Raw genomic sequence first — 15,482 nt, 5'->3', positions numbered from 1 at the left:
TGTTGATACTGTGTATAATGTTCTCCTGGTTTTGCTCATCTCACTCAGGATCAGTTCATGTAAGTCCTCCCAGGCTTCTCTGAAATCTGCCTGCTCATCATTTCTTATAGCACAATAATATTCAATTACATTCATATACAACAACTTGTTTAGCCATTCCCCAATTGATGGGCATCTCCTCAATTTCTAATTCCTTGTCACCATAAAAAGAACAGCTATAGATATTTTTGTATATGTAGGTCCTTCTCCTTTTATCCCATTAGAATTTAAGTTTCTTGAGGGCAGACACTGTTTTTTGCCTTTTCTTTGTATCCCCAGCAATGAGCACAGTGCCTGGCACATAGTGAGCTTGACTGATTGATGGGAGTCTAATATAAACAGGAGGAAATAAATGATGAGTTAAGGAAATAGAATATATAACTGGCATGGATGCATGACATACTATTGATGGAAGACCTTAATTATGCAGAAATCTGCTGGAGCTCTCTCTGCTAAAAGAGGAGTCTTGTCTCACCTTAATAATTTCATCCTTCAAAAATACAGAGAAAATGATGAGGGGAAGCACTATTCTAGACTTAATTCTGACCAGTAAGGAAGATTACAAAATCCTATAATCAGAAGGAATTTCTGAAGCCATTTGGTATATCCCATACGTAAAGAAGAATATCCTTTTACAACAACTCTGGAAAGTCACTTACATATCTATCCATCTAGACCATCAGTTATTATGTGCTTACTGTGTGGTAGATGCAGGGAATACAAGAACCAAAATGTCCCTGCCATCAAGGAACTATCATTCTTTTGAAGGAAAACAACATGTACACATATAAGTAAATATAAATTATTGGGAGGCTGCATTTGAAACAGGGGGTTAATGAAATGCTTTTTGTTGGAGTTAATCCCTCAAGTTTAGCTTTGAGGGAAGCAAGGTATTCTATGAGTCACTGTGTCACCTAGCTGCCCCATGATGACATCTTTAGGGTTAAATTGAGGGGTGAGGGGAATGCACTGGGGGAGGGGGAAAGGCAGAGGTGAAAGAAACAGGAAAAGGCTTATGGAGTAGGGGAAGAGATGGGAGAGGAGCAGGGCAGTAAATGAATTTTACACTCATCAGAAAAGGAAATGAGCCTAACACTCATCAGAATTGGCTCAAAGACCTCAATCTCAGCAGGATTGGCTCAAGGAGGGAATAATGTACACACTCAATTGGGTAGAGTAATCTCTCTAACCCTGCAGGAAAATAGATGGGGAAGGGGATAAAGAGAGAGGGGAAAAAGAAGGAAGGGCAGAGTAGGGGAGGGGACAGACAGAAGCAAATCCCTTTTGAAGAGTGATAGGATGAAAGAAGAGGGATAATAGAATAAATATTATGGGGAAGGGAATAGGATGGAAGGGAAACAGTTAAGAATAGTAATCATGAAAAAGAGAAAAGGGGGAAAATTAAACAAAAAATATTTATAGCAACTCTTTGTAGATGCCAAGAATTGAGAATCAAGGGAATGTCCATCAATGAAGGAATGATGGAAGAAGCTGTGCTATATGATTGTGGTGGAATGGTCTTGTGCTATAGGAAATGATAAACAGGATGACCCCAGAAAAACCTGGAAAGACTAATGAACATTGATGTATAGTGAAGTGAGCAGAGCTGGAAGGACATTGTGCATAGGGACAGCAGTATTGTTCAATGCTCAATTGTGAATGACTTAACTACTCTCAGCAATGCAATGATCCAAGACAATCCCAAGGAACTAATGAGGTAGCTTACTATGCACCCCTATAGAAAGAACTGATAAAAAGAACACTTGTGGATTGTACATATATAACCTGGTTGCAATCTTGTGGAGAGGGGAAGAAAGGGAGGGAGAAAATGCTTGGAACTCTAGATTTTATGAAAATGAATGTTGAAAACTACCCTTACATGTAGCTGGAAAAAATAAAATAAATGTTTGTTGCTTAAAAAAAAATTAATAAGCCTTCTGTGACTGTGGGAAAGACATTCCTGCTCTTTGAGATTCAGTTTCTTGTCTATAGAATAATGGGTTACATGATCTTTCCAACTCTAACAATCTTGATATATTGAAGATTTGTATGTTGGGGCATGAGGGAAGAGTGTCTTCAAGTCCTCTTTGAGTCCATTCCCCAGAAGTATTTATCTATTTGCTATAGGCATTAAAGACTACACCCAACCCACTGTAAATAAAATTCCTAGATGCTGACTGTGAAGTATAGCAAAGTTAAATTGACCTATAGGGACTACCACATGGTCCTTAGTCAACCACATGACAGCTTTGGGGTCTGTCCCTGGGCATGTGGTAACTCAGCATAGAAAAAAAATTATGTAAAGTATGACATCACTAACCCCATAAATTTTTCCTACCCCATGACAAAAGCAGGAAGCAAGGGTGCTGGGTCATTTAAAAGAAGAGACAGTTTTCACAGTTTGAGTTCTCTTGCTTCAACACTCCAGATGGCATCATGTAACTGAAATTTCCAGGGAGTGTTGGGAAAGGGTTGGCCTTCTCCACTCCAGCAATTATGGTAACCTCAATCGTGTGCTAGCTAGTATGAAGAGAGGACTCAATAAATTGACTTTGTACCTGGGTCCCTGGCTACCTTTCCCACCATTGTGTTTGACCTTTCCTGACTTTAGATGAATGAGTATCCTGAAATGGACATGTCTAGGCTTGGGATTAACCTTGTGAGTTCAAGAGATTGGGGGGTCCCAGTAGACCAAAGCTATATGGCTTCAGAGAAGATCTCCATAGCAACTGTTCTCAAGTTAGAAGGAAGGAAGGAAGGAAGGAAGGAAGGAAGGTGCTAGGGCAGTTTAGAGGACAGAAAGAAATTTTAAAAATTCCTGGCTTGGGGAATCAGAGAAGGCTTCCCAGAGGAGGCAGAGTTTGGCTAAGTAGATGTGAAAAAGCTTAATTTGGCGGGGGGGGGGGGGGGTAGGGGGGCAGCGAGGGTTAAGTGACTTGCCCAGGGTCACACAGCTAATAAGTCTCTGAGTCACATTTGAACTCAGGTCCTTCTGGCTCTAGGGCCTGTTCTTTAGCCACTGAACCAGCTAGCTGTTCCTGAAAAAACATCATTTCTAAGGGACACACGTACCATCAGTCTGTCAGCTTGGGTCAAACATGAAGAAAAACAGAATTTGCCTCTGTAGGGAATACTGGAACTTGAAAAATTGGAAGAAAAGAGGTTTCCTTTGGAGAAATTTGATAGTGAGTTGTATGTATGTCAAATTACATTATTATATTAGTTTGTTCTTTATTTTTAGTTTTTGAAGAATGTTATCCTTGCCTGCTTGAGTTTCCTTGGTTGGAAAAGGAAGAAGAAAGGAAAAAGTCAGGGAGCTAGTTTTTAGGGAGGCCTATCATATTTTCAAGACACCTCTGATTGTCTGAGATAGACCTAGGCTTATGGAAATGGCAAAAGAGCTTAATCTCATGTACTCCAGTGCTTGTCACAGTGCCTAGCATAATCAATCATTGATTGATTGATTAGTTGATTGATTTGGATGTTTGACACTTAAATTGGGGTCACTGGGTGCTATGAGAGAGTTGGATGCCATGATATATACTCCCTAGAACCAAAGAATCATAGGATTCAGAGCTCAAAAGTATTAGAGAAACTATTTTGTCCACTCTCCCTCATTCTACAAATGAGGAAATTGATGTTCTGCATAGAGAGATTACTTGTTCATGGTCAGGAGGCAGGAAATCAGACCCATTGACTATAAAGCTGGAGCTTATTCAGCTATAACAAGCTAGACCTGGTGGAACATCAAGGTCCAAAAGCCAAGAATTGAGAGGCGTGAAGCCTTTTTGGAGATATAAAATAGGAAGACTACGATAGTTGTAGGTATGATATTAATCTGTTACTAGATTCCAAAATTTGAATGGCATAAAGATACAAAGAGAATTAAAGGGAAGCCTTTGAGGTCCCCCTTTAATTCTGTTTATTTCTTTACACTATTAAAATTGTGAAATGTTATTGTGAAATCCAACAAAGTAATGTCATTGTAGCAGAAAGCAAACAAATTAGGTGAATGAGAAGTAAAGTGACCTTATAAAGACATGAACCCAAGTTTTTCCAACTGCTCAGGAGTCCACCAGGAACTTGGTAGGCTCCTATAGGTTCACAAGGAGAATTGGGCTTTTGAATTTGCTTTTTGTAAAAAGTCACTTTTTTCAAATTCCAAGTTTGTAGAAGGATGTTATTTCTGTAACCAGTTCCTCTTCTTTTATTTCCAAATGACACTCTTTTTTTTTCAAATGACACTCTTATCATTAACTTGCAGCAATGCATTTTTTCCCAAGTACAATTAAAACCCCATGATGAAGTGAACTGGTATAAGTTTTTCCATTTCCATATGGACCAGGACCAATAGGAAAAGGAAAGAAAGTTTATTCCCATTTCTACAACCTCCATCCTCAACATTATTATTCAGATATATAGGAAGCAGTGTATATGATGGGAAAAGCTCTGACTATAGAGCCGCAGGACTTGGGTTTGAATTATACCCCTGTCACTTACTACTTCTGTGACCATAGACTAATCATTAAATTTCTTCAAAGTCTAGTATCATCAATGGTAAGATAAGGGGGTAATACTGAATTAAGGTCCTTTCCAGCTCTCAATCTATGATCCTACTAATATTATTACTAATTCAATTATAATTTATCAAACATTAACTATTAATAATAATAAGTAATAAAAATAATTCTTTATGGTAACATGGTTGGGGATAGAGATTGTAATAACATTTCTCACTTAGTTCAGTTTTTTTCTTCCTGATAATTTTGAACCAAATCCCAGCTGTATCCCCTTTCCATGGGTAGCACAGTTTCTGCGACTTTTGCCAGGGCAGTGCAGAAATATGTGGGGTTCTACAGCCTTAGGATACAATGGGAGGAGATATAGTGACTTTCTTCACAAGTTCCCCAGATGTAGGTTGCAAGGGAAAGAACAAGAACAGAACTGAGCAGGAAATTCCTCTTTCGATAACCCTTTTCTTCTTCTAACAACCTCCAAAATATTTTTTTCATTTTCCTAACAATGTCCTTCCTATCAATATCCTTTCTACACACAAGAAAACTGAGGAACTAAGCATGTATGGGATGATTTTGATCAAGAACATACAGCATATCAACAGTACATGTGCAAGTAAAAATGCAGGCATCCTAACTCCCAGTCCAGTGCTTTTCCACTCATCTAAAAGAACTCTCTAGCCATTTGTTCACCACATGGTATAACCACTGTCCCCATACCCCCTAAAAAATCTTAGCCTGTCCATAAAGCCCCAGTTGTGGCACTCTCTCATATATACCTGGTTCATGTGAATAATGAGGAATATGATACCTTGTAGACTAGGAAGCTGTAAGAGATCCTTACCTCTTCATTAGCAAAACAGTAAAGGAAAGCCACAAGAAGCCCCTGGGGGGAAAAAAGAGGAAGAATCAAGTTAGATTCAACTTTGGTTTTGAAGCAGAGCCTGGGCGGGCACTTTGACTTCCTAACCAGCAAAGAAAAGTTGTCTCTTCCTCTGAGACAAATTTTTACTTCAGTAGAAGTTAGGGAACAAAGGTTAAAACCAGAACTAGAGAATGTTAAAGCTGGAAAGAACCTTAGAAATCAGGCCAGTGTGATTTTGACTAAACCATTTTGACTATTATAAATACCCAAATTAACTATAAAGGACATATGAAAGAAGACTCTATCTGCATCCAGAGGAAGAGCTGATAAATAAGTATATATAGAATGGTTTTACATATATACATCTATATTCATACATAGAACATATATATATTCACATATAGAGAACATTTCTATACACATACATATATGTATATATACACATTGATACACACACACACATATACACATATGTTCTAATGGTAGCCTCTAAGGTGTAGGGGGAGAAAAGGGGGAAAAAAGGAGAAAGTTACATAAGTTTATTATATATTTAAAAGTAGTAGTAAGTTGTACATAATAGATCTGCCATTTCATGGACAATCATCCTTTCTTCTATTCTATCGTGTTATGGAAATGCTTCTTTTATTATTTCTTAAGTTGAGATCTGGGTATTACTCTTGTCTCTACCACCACTTAAATTCTCAGTGTTCCCATTTGCAAAATCAAAGGGTTGGATAAGGCATTTTCTAACATGTCTTCTAATTTGTGATCATAAAATCTCCTCAAATGGCACATGAGGAAATTGAGGTCCAATAAGCTGAAGAAGAATGATTTCTTAGAAACCAGAACAATGGACCTTGGAATGGGAATAGGGCAGATTTAGCAGTCTACATAGGGGCATCTAGAACTAAGAGATCTCAGTAAGACTCACACCTAAGCTAGGCAAAACCAGACCCTGTCTCCTCATGTGGTTCTCAAACTTTTTAGATTCAAGATCTCTTTAAACACTAAAAAATTATTGAGGTCTCCAAAGAACTTTTGTTTGTGTGGTTTATCTCTCTCAATATTTACTATGTTGGTCATTTAAATTGATGAATGTTTAAAATATTTATCAATGCACTTAATTAACAATAACAAAGCCATTATACATTAGCATAAACATAATATTTTATGAAAATATATTTTCCAAAACAGAAAAAAAATTAAAGAATACATTGTTTTATACATTTTTGTGAATCTCTTTAAAGATTAGTTTAATGGCTGGATTCCCATATCTGCTTCTGCATTCAATCTATTGTAATATGTAACTGATGTATATGAAGAAAATCCAGCTTCACACAGCTATGTAGTTGGAAACGGGAGGAGTATTTTAATAGGCAAGTAGCACCTTACTATTATAATAAAACATTTTGGTGGGGGCACCTAGGTGGCACAGTGGACAAAGCACCAGGCCTGGATTCAGGCGGACCTGAGTTCAAATCCAACCTCAGACACTTGACACTTACTAGCTGTGTGACCCTGGGCAAGTTACTTAACCCTCATTGCCCTGCAAAAAATAAAATAAATAAAAATAAATGTTTTTAAAAAGTTTTGACTTCAGAAACCCCTGAAAAGGTCTTAGTACTAGGGGTCCATGTACCACACTTTGAGAAACACTGATTTACTTCATGCATCTGATATAGCCCAACTTGCATGGTCCCAGAACCATAATTAAAGCAAGGAGAATGGGGCTTTTCTTTCAAGTGTTCTTTTAAAGTGTTGAAATCCTTCAACAGCACAGAAACAATTGAATTTAGTCTCTAGCAATCAAGAACAACTAAACTAGGATGCCTTCTATCTTCATCATTTTAACACCTGATTTTCACTTCTCAACTGAACTGGTACCTTGGATGCAAACATTGATAATTTTAGTTTTATTTGTATTCCCATCAACTGTAGTGATGTAGTTTCTGTTGTGACCAAAATATTGACCTAAGAGTATATTGTGGTCAGGAAACCTTATCAACAGGAGAAGAGAGGAATGGGGTTTGGGGAAAGATATAGTTTCCTTGAATCTCCAATACAAACCCAGAAAACAATAATTCTTCTTATAGCCACCATCCAGAAAGCTTGATGGCGGAACTGATTTTCCTTAACCCTTGTGTCTTGAAGCTCTCTGGTGTTTTCCCTAGATTTTTCTCCCAATGCCAATGGTCACATGAAGAGTCCATTGTTCACTATTATAAGGGCAAAAGAAAGCACTACAAAGTTAGGAATCATCCATATTAATCCATTTCCCTAATACACCCTCATAGGATTTTGGAGCTAGAAGGAATCTTGGAGATGATTTAGATCATCATTTCATTTTTTTTTGTTTTTGTTTTTGTTTTGTTTTTTGTGGGGCAATGGGGGTTAAGTGACTTGCCCAGGGTCACACAGCTAGTAAGTGTCAAGTGTCCGAGGCCGGATTTGAACTCAGGCACTCCTGAATCCAGGGCCGGTGTTTTATCCACTGCATCACCTAGCTTCCCCCCATCATTTCATTTTACAAGAGAGGAAACTGAGGACTAGAAAAGCTAAGTGATTCATCCAAGATTGTACAAGTTATTTTAGTAGAATTGGAAAGAGAACCCAGGTCTCCTGCTGTTATTTTATACTTATCATCTTTATGCAGATAACTCCCATATCTATAAATCCAGCTCTAATCTTTCTCCTAAGCTATATCACCAATTTAGGCATTTCAAACTGGATATCATATATGCATCTCAAAATCAAAATACTCCAAACGGAACTCATTATCTTTCCCCCAAAGCCACTCTGTTCTGAATTTTCCTATTACTTTCTTTTCTTTTTTTCTTTCTTTTTTTTTTGTGAGGCAATTGGGGTTAAGTGACTTGCCCAGGGTCACACAACTAGTAAGTGTCCTATTATTTTCAAGGTTACTACCATCCTTCTAGTCACCCAAGTCTTAAACATCAGTGTTATCCTCAATCTCTCACTCTCCCATACCCCATAAATTCAGTCTGTTTCCCAATATTGTTGTTCTGTCTCTACAACATGTAAAATGAGAGGGTTGGATTCAATGATCTCTAAGCCTTTTTCCTTCTTGTTCCAGCCTTGATACACATTATTCTTTTCCATGAATTCTATGGTTTAATCATACTGGCCTACTTGCTGCTCCTCAAACATGGCCCTCTATCTCCCAACTCCATGCGTTCACACTGGCTATCATCTATTTTTTTTTTTGGACAAGACAATGAGGGTTAAGTGACTTACCCAGGGTCACACAGCTAGTAAGTGTCAAGTGTCAAGATGGACTTGAATTCCAGTCCTCCTAAATCTAGGGCCAGTGCTTTATCCACTGCACCACCTAGATCCTCCCACATCTTCTATTTTTGTAATGCTCTTCGTCTTCAATTCCACTTATTAAAATCCTTGGTTTCTTTCAAAATTCAGCTCAAGCCCCATTTTCTACATAAAGCCTTCCCAGATCCCTCCAGTTACTAGTGTTTTCCCTCTTGTTTGTCTTCCATTTATCTTGTGTGTATATAATATATATTTATGTATATATTTTCTTATATACTTATATATTTATATATACATATTTATAAGGTTATGTTGTCTCCTCTATTGTAGTTTAAACAGGAACTGGTTAACTTAAGTCTTTGTTTCTTCAGAATTTAGAGCAAGTTCTAGTATTCTAGAATAGTAAACACTTAAGAAACATTTGTTTATTGATTTACCATAATGGAAGACAAGAAGAGAATGATCAGATCATGTTTCAGAGCACATGCCCCCAAGCTATACAGAAGACTAGTTTGAAAATAAGAAAAAAAATCTGGACATTTGCTAATCATTAAGCTGACTAATGCATATGAATAATTTAAATGAAGCCCTGACCCACTTCAGCAATTCCACCATGTTTTGAGTCAGAATAGAAAATTTCCACCACCTGTGGAGTCTGTTGTCATTTTATATCTTGAGGTTTGTAAATACAGCCTTTAAGGAATAGAGGTAACACAAAATTACCTTAGCATTTCTGGGTGTCCCTACCAGATAAGTAGTCAGAACTACAAGGTGTGACTTGAACTAGGGAGATAACTGTGTGAGCAGAAGGGAACAGGTATAAGAGATGCTGTGGAGACAGAAATAAGATTTGGCATTTGACTAGGTATGTGGGATGAGGGAGAGTAAAGAGTCAAGAAAGGACTTCCTTATTTTTCATGATCTCCCCCAGTCACTCAGGTTTGCAACCTGGTGTCATCTTTGACTTCTCACTCTCCCTCATTCCATGTATCCAATCAATTGCCAGTGTATTTGATTATGGCTGATCAGTCCAGGATGAGCTCAAATGGCTGTACTACAGTTTGGGCCTAGATAGTCCATCTGAGCATTTGGGATGAAGTCTCTAGTTTTGCACATCCCACATTTCCTTTGTGTTATTGTGATCCTGCTTTGTTCATAAAGCTCAGTGCCTTCTTTGAGTGGGGTGTGCCATATTGGGTGGTCCTGTGCCAGGAACTCTCATGTCTCACAGAGAGACCTTGAGGTGTTCTTGTACTGCTTCTTCTGACCTCTGTATGAGACTTATAGGATTAGAATATTGAGGGACAGGTTGCCAAGTTGGGAGGTTCCAAAGTCCAGCTAACTTAGCAAGGCCCTAAGTAAGAGCTAAGAGATGAAGGAACCTGTTTGGAAGAATAGTAGGAGGGGCAGGTTTCCTATGTCCTGTGAGCCTGTTGATGTCTGGCTCCAGTCATCATAAAAGGATCAGGAAAATGGGTGATAGGGAAAATTAGGCCAGCTGAACAGAGAATCTTCTCTATATGTCATCTGATAGCAATCAGGGAACCTGGCTAGACAAAAGAAAAACATAGTGAGGGGCTTTAGTGCACTGACTGCACATTAGGAATTAATGATGCAATATAGCAGTCCAAACAAAAATGCAACTCTCTCAGGCTTCAGCTTCAGAGGTGTTCAGAGTATGAGAGATGATGTTTCCACTAGAGCCTATGCTAGCCAGACCACAATGGGAGTATTCTTTTCAGTTCTGAGCACATTTTAAGAAGGAGAGCAGAAAAACAGGGACAAAAACAGAAGAGTCAACAAAATAGTAAAGGGAGATTTTATATGCCCTTCTGCATCTGTTGTGCAGCTAAGTAGATAGAGCACAGGGCCTAGAGTCAGGAAGACCTGAATTCAAATTTGGCCTCAGACACTCACTAGCTGTATGACTCTGTACAAGTCACTTAACTTGGGTTTGCCTAATCCACAGGAGAAGGAAAAGGAAAACCACTCCAGTATCTTTGCCAAGAAAACCCCATACAGGATTACAAAGTCAGACACAACTAAACAACAACAACTACATCTGTTGTGCAGGGCTGAAGGGAACCAGGGACTCCCAAGTCAGTCAAGGATCCAAAGGCTAGTCATTAAATAACTACGAGATTTTTTTTCTGCCCTAATAATTTGTGTGTGAACTCCATAGGTTACAAGCCCCACATATATTCCTCATTAAAAGATACAACCTGGGGGCAGCTAGGTGATGTAGTGGATAGAACACTGGCACTGAATTCAGGAGGACCTGAGTTAAAATCTGGCCTCAGACACTTGACACTTACTAGCTGTGTGACCCTGGGCAAGTCACTTAATCCTCATTGCCCTGCAAAAAACCAAACAAACAAACAAACAAAAAAGATACAACCCAGTGGGGCAGCTAGGTGGCACAGTGGATAAAGCACTGGCCCTGGAGTCAGGAGGACCTGAGTTCAAATCCAGCCTCAGATACTTAACACTTACCAGCTGTGTGACCCTGGGCAAGTCACTTAACCCCAATTGCCTCACCAAAAACATAAATAAATAAAATAAAATAAAACACTGTATCTGGAGTCAGGAAGACCTGAGTTCAAATATAGCCTTAGAAACTCACTTGTATATGACCCTAGACATATTATTAAAAAAAAAAAAGATCCAACCCAGGAAAGGAGCAGATATATGTTAGCACATCACTGTGAATGTGTGGATGTTTGGAGTGTATAAAATTCAAATGAGAAATTTAATTTGACATTTATTGTGCACCTGTTACATACACAATAGATGAATAAGAAAGGGTCTTACTAGGTTATTAAGTTCCTTGAGGGTAAATAATGTATTTTATTCTACCTTATACTTCCCTCACCAGATTGCACGCAGTAAGCACTTGATAAATGTCTGTTGAATTGAATACAAAAAGGAATAAAATATAGCTTTTGCCCTTAAATCCAATTCACTCTCAAGTCAAGACATAGCTCTCATGATGTCATTGATCCTCTTCAAAAATGAAGTACCAGGGGTCAGCTAGGTGGTGCAGCAGATAAAGCACCAGCCCTGGATTCAGAAGGACCTGAGTTCAAATTCAGCCTCAGACATTTGACACTAACTGACCCCCGACAAGTCACTTAACCCTCATTGCCCTTCCCCCCCGCAAAATAAAGATCAAAGAATGACGTACCAACAACAACAACAACAAGTTGGGGGAACAAGATAAATCAAATGGTAAGAAGGAACTGTGAGTATGCATAAAGAAAAGTATAGAGTACAATAGGACTACAAGGAATCACTCCTGACTGATAAAAAGCTCAGGGACCAGTGACTAGACAACCAAGAGGCCACTGTATCCATTTATTTCCCAAATCCCCAAAACAACAAGAACACTATCATCACTGTTTTTTCATTTGAATGAACATAGACTGTACCTTTAAAGGGGGTTGATGGAAAGCTAACAAAGAAAACTTGAATTAGCCTTAGAAATCACCCAAAGGATTTAAATAGATTTAACATGTTTTCACAATTAAAACCAATCAATATTGTATTATTTATTTTTGCTTAAAGTAATTTTCACTTCAGCAAAAGGTCAATACTACCTGAACTCTAGTAGACTTCAGACCTTACATAGTTGTTCAGGGAACATTAGACCTGAATGTTCAATATACTGATCCCTATGAACTCTCTTAACTTTTCCCCTGTACCACTTTTGTTACTCTGTTGGATACCAATTTAGATTGTCTCCAGGATCTGACCCTAGTCTACACCTCATTCTACTGATTTAAGCTAGTTATTTCATTTCATGTTTCCTGGGTTTTACTCTGTGTCCTTGGATTGAGGCCTTGCCTCAGGTCTGTCTAGCTTCCCTTTTCAAGTTTACTATTGTCCTGTCTGAACTAAAAACTACAGCTGCTTGTCCCAGAGATCCCCATCCCATGTTCCATCTCACATCTTAAGTCCTAGATAGCCCAGAGTTTTGAATAATGTTCATTTGGAATAATGTATATCATGTACAAAAATATGCACTTTATAAAAGGGGTATAAGATGAGGAGTCACACAAATTCATACAAATAATAAAAATTTCTAAGATGATGCCTACAGAATGGAGAAACAACAAAGAACTGAATAGGCATGCCCATGTTTCTGGTATCAAATGGTAAATAGGAATGGATGGTTCTAATCTAAAATCTAATCATTGCCAGAATCAAGAGATGTAATGATTTAATGGCTGAAGTAAAGAAGAATAATTAGCAAATGATTAATAATTATCAAATCATTAATCTGGGGCAACTATCTTTCCTTCCACAGTTATCTTCCAGTACTTCTAACAGGTAATCTGTAATCTATACTTGCGACCCTTTTCCCTGCATAACAGAGAAGCTAGAAATATTCCATTCAGTGGAGAGTTATTCTACTATACTTGGACACCCAGCATACAGACAGAAATCCAAACTTCTCCTCCAAATGAGAAGATAGAAGGATCCCTTATCAAGGCTGACATGTATAAGAGAATAGATCAAGAGAGACCAGGACTACATCAGCAAGACTACACTAAATTTCTTTGAAAGATGAATGTAAGCCCATGTAAGCCTGGGAGTATTAGGTATAGTGAGGTATTGTTGTACAGTAGAATGAGTATTGACCTGGGGGAATCAGAAGACTTGGTTACCTCTGTCACTAATTAGTTGTGTGGCCTTAAGGAAGTTACTTCCCCTCTCTAGGCCTTACTTTGCTAATTTATAAAATGAAAATGTTGGACCAGCTGGCCAATAAGGACGTTTTTAGGACTGACATTTTGTGAATACAATTGCAGCATATTTTCACTTCAAAAATGTTGGGACATGGGGCAGCTAGGTGGTGCAGTGGATAGAGCACCGGCCCTGGATTCAGGAGGACCTGAGTTCAAATCTGGAATCAGACACTTAACACTTACTAGCTGTGTGACCCTGGGCAAGTCACTTAACCCCAATTGCCCTGCAAAAAAAAAAAAATGTTGGGACATGGACATCTACATATCCTTTATGCATTGAAATGGACTGAAAGATGAAACTAATTCCTTGGAAAGGGGTTATGGCAGAGAAACAAAGAGAGAGAGAGTTTGGTGGGAGCAACTGACTTGGAGACTTATCAGAGTAAGACATTTGAAATAGCTATTTTCATATCAAGAATCTTTAGATTTTTCAGATGAGATTTGTTGGGGATAGAAAGGGGGTAGGTGGGAATAAGCTAAGAGCTCATTTGATCCTCACAACAACCCTCATTTTGCAGTTGAGGAAACAGAGGCAGACAGAAGTTAAGTGACTTGCTCAGGGTCACACATCTAATAAAGTACCTGAAACTGGATTTAAATTCAGGTCTTCCTTACTGCAGGTCCAGTGTTCTAATTATCACACCACCTAGATGCTTCTATTTAAATAAAAATCACTTTTCTTTTCTCAAAATTGAGCCATTTCAATTTATAACCCTACTTACATGGAAAGAACTCATTGTTAACTGAATGAAGAGTCTTATATGTTTTGAAGAACCTTGAACTTGTTCATCAGTGATAAAGGAGAAGACTATCTCATGGACACCCAGCAAAGGAATGAGGACCAGTGTTGATCTTGCCAACCTAAAAATTGTAAAGAGTAACTGTTAAGTATAGTAATATTCCAAAATGGAAAACCAGTAAATTGGAGGTATACTGATGATCAATCTCCATGTTGTAACTGTCCAAATCAGTTGCTGCTCTCTTAGCACCCTCTCTTAACTATACCCCTTTCTTCAATTTTGTTCACTACTCCAAGACCTTCTTGCACTGTGTCCAGAGTTTTTATTATCAGTATGCCACCCAGCTCAAGAACTTCCCCAAGAAGTCCCTTTTACATGACTTTTCAAAATTTTATTAATTCCTTTTGGTTTTATATTTCAGTCATTTCCAGATATACTTGCATTAATCACACTCCATACAAATTTAGTGAGTCTTCCTTTGTATCAAAGAGAAATACTCAAGCAAAACCAGATGGCATAACCTCTACTTCTAACAGTGTGGCAGCATTCCATACCAGTAATTTTCTATCTCTACAAGAAATGGGTCCAATTGGTCAGAATAATTATACAGCATTTGACTTCATTTTAGTGTTGTTTGAATTTACATTATTGCAGTCATTTATATTGTTTCCCTCTCATTTGACCCTCACAACAACCCTGTAAGTTAGGTGCTATAATTATTGTTCTTAATTTCCATAGCTGAGAAAACTGAGGCAGATAGAAGTAAAATGATTTGCCCAGGGTCACACAGCTAGTAAATATTTGAGGTTGGGTTTGAACTCAGGTCTTCCTGACTTCAGGCCAAGAATTTTATCCATTGTGACAACTATCATGAGGATAATAATACCCTTAAAACTAATCTCACTGGGTTGTTGAAAGGATCAAATGAGATAATATATGTAGAATGCTTTGCAGAGCTTAAAGGTATCCTGTTCTAGAAGGCTCTGGAAGCTATGTTAGTTTAAACTCAATATATTATGTCTGACAGCCTAGGAATATAGATGATTATTTTTGGCAATAGTTCCCTTTGTCCACTTACCTATACGTATAATCACTGAAGCACATTTGATGGGCTTTGAGCTTAGATATAAGCAACTTGAGAATTTTCAGGAAGATGAAGAAATTGACCTAGAAAAAAAGAACAAACATGAGTAAGTGATGTATACAGAACCCTGGGATCAATCCTATTCACTCATTCTCAGGCTTCTAAATAAGGACACTGTGGAAGACACTGCCACATCTCTATCTTGGA

General features: G+C 38.1%; 1 protein-coding gene across 1 annotated transcript in view; it reads right to left on the bottom strand.

Annotated features, from left to right (window-relative positions):
* Nucleotides 1–15,482, bottom strand: part of GLP2R (glucagon like peptide 2 receptor) — a 76,254-nt gene that overhangs the window by 7,286 nt on the left and 53,486 nt on the right. The window contains exons 10-12 of the mRNA XM_044003759.1: nucleotides 15,270–15,358; nucleotides 14,174–14,312; nucleotides 5,398–5,439 (exon numbers count right to left, since the gene is read on the bottom strand). Coding sequence (XP_043859694.1) covers nucleotides 5,398–5,439; nucleotides 14,174–14,312; nucleotides 15,270–15,358 — 270 coding nt within the window. The remainder of the gene's footprint in view (nucleotides 1–5,397; nucleotides 5,440–14,173; nucleotides 14,313–15,269; nucleotides 15,359–15,482) is intronic.

This window comes from Dromiciops gliroides, chromosome 4 (genome assembly GCF_019393635.1).
Source record: "Dromiciops gliroides isolate mDroGli1 chromosome 4, mDroGli1.pri, whole genome shotgun sequence".
Classification (NCBI taxonomy): Eukaryota; Metazoa; Chordata; class Mammalia; order Microbiotheria; family Microbiotheriidae; genus Dromiciops; species Dromiciops gliroides.
The sequence above is the reverse complement of the archived record's forward strand: the minus strand, read 5'-3'. Positions and strand labels throughout refer to the sequence as shown.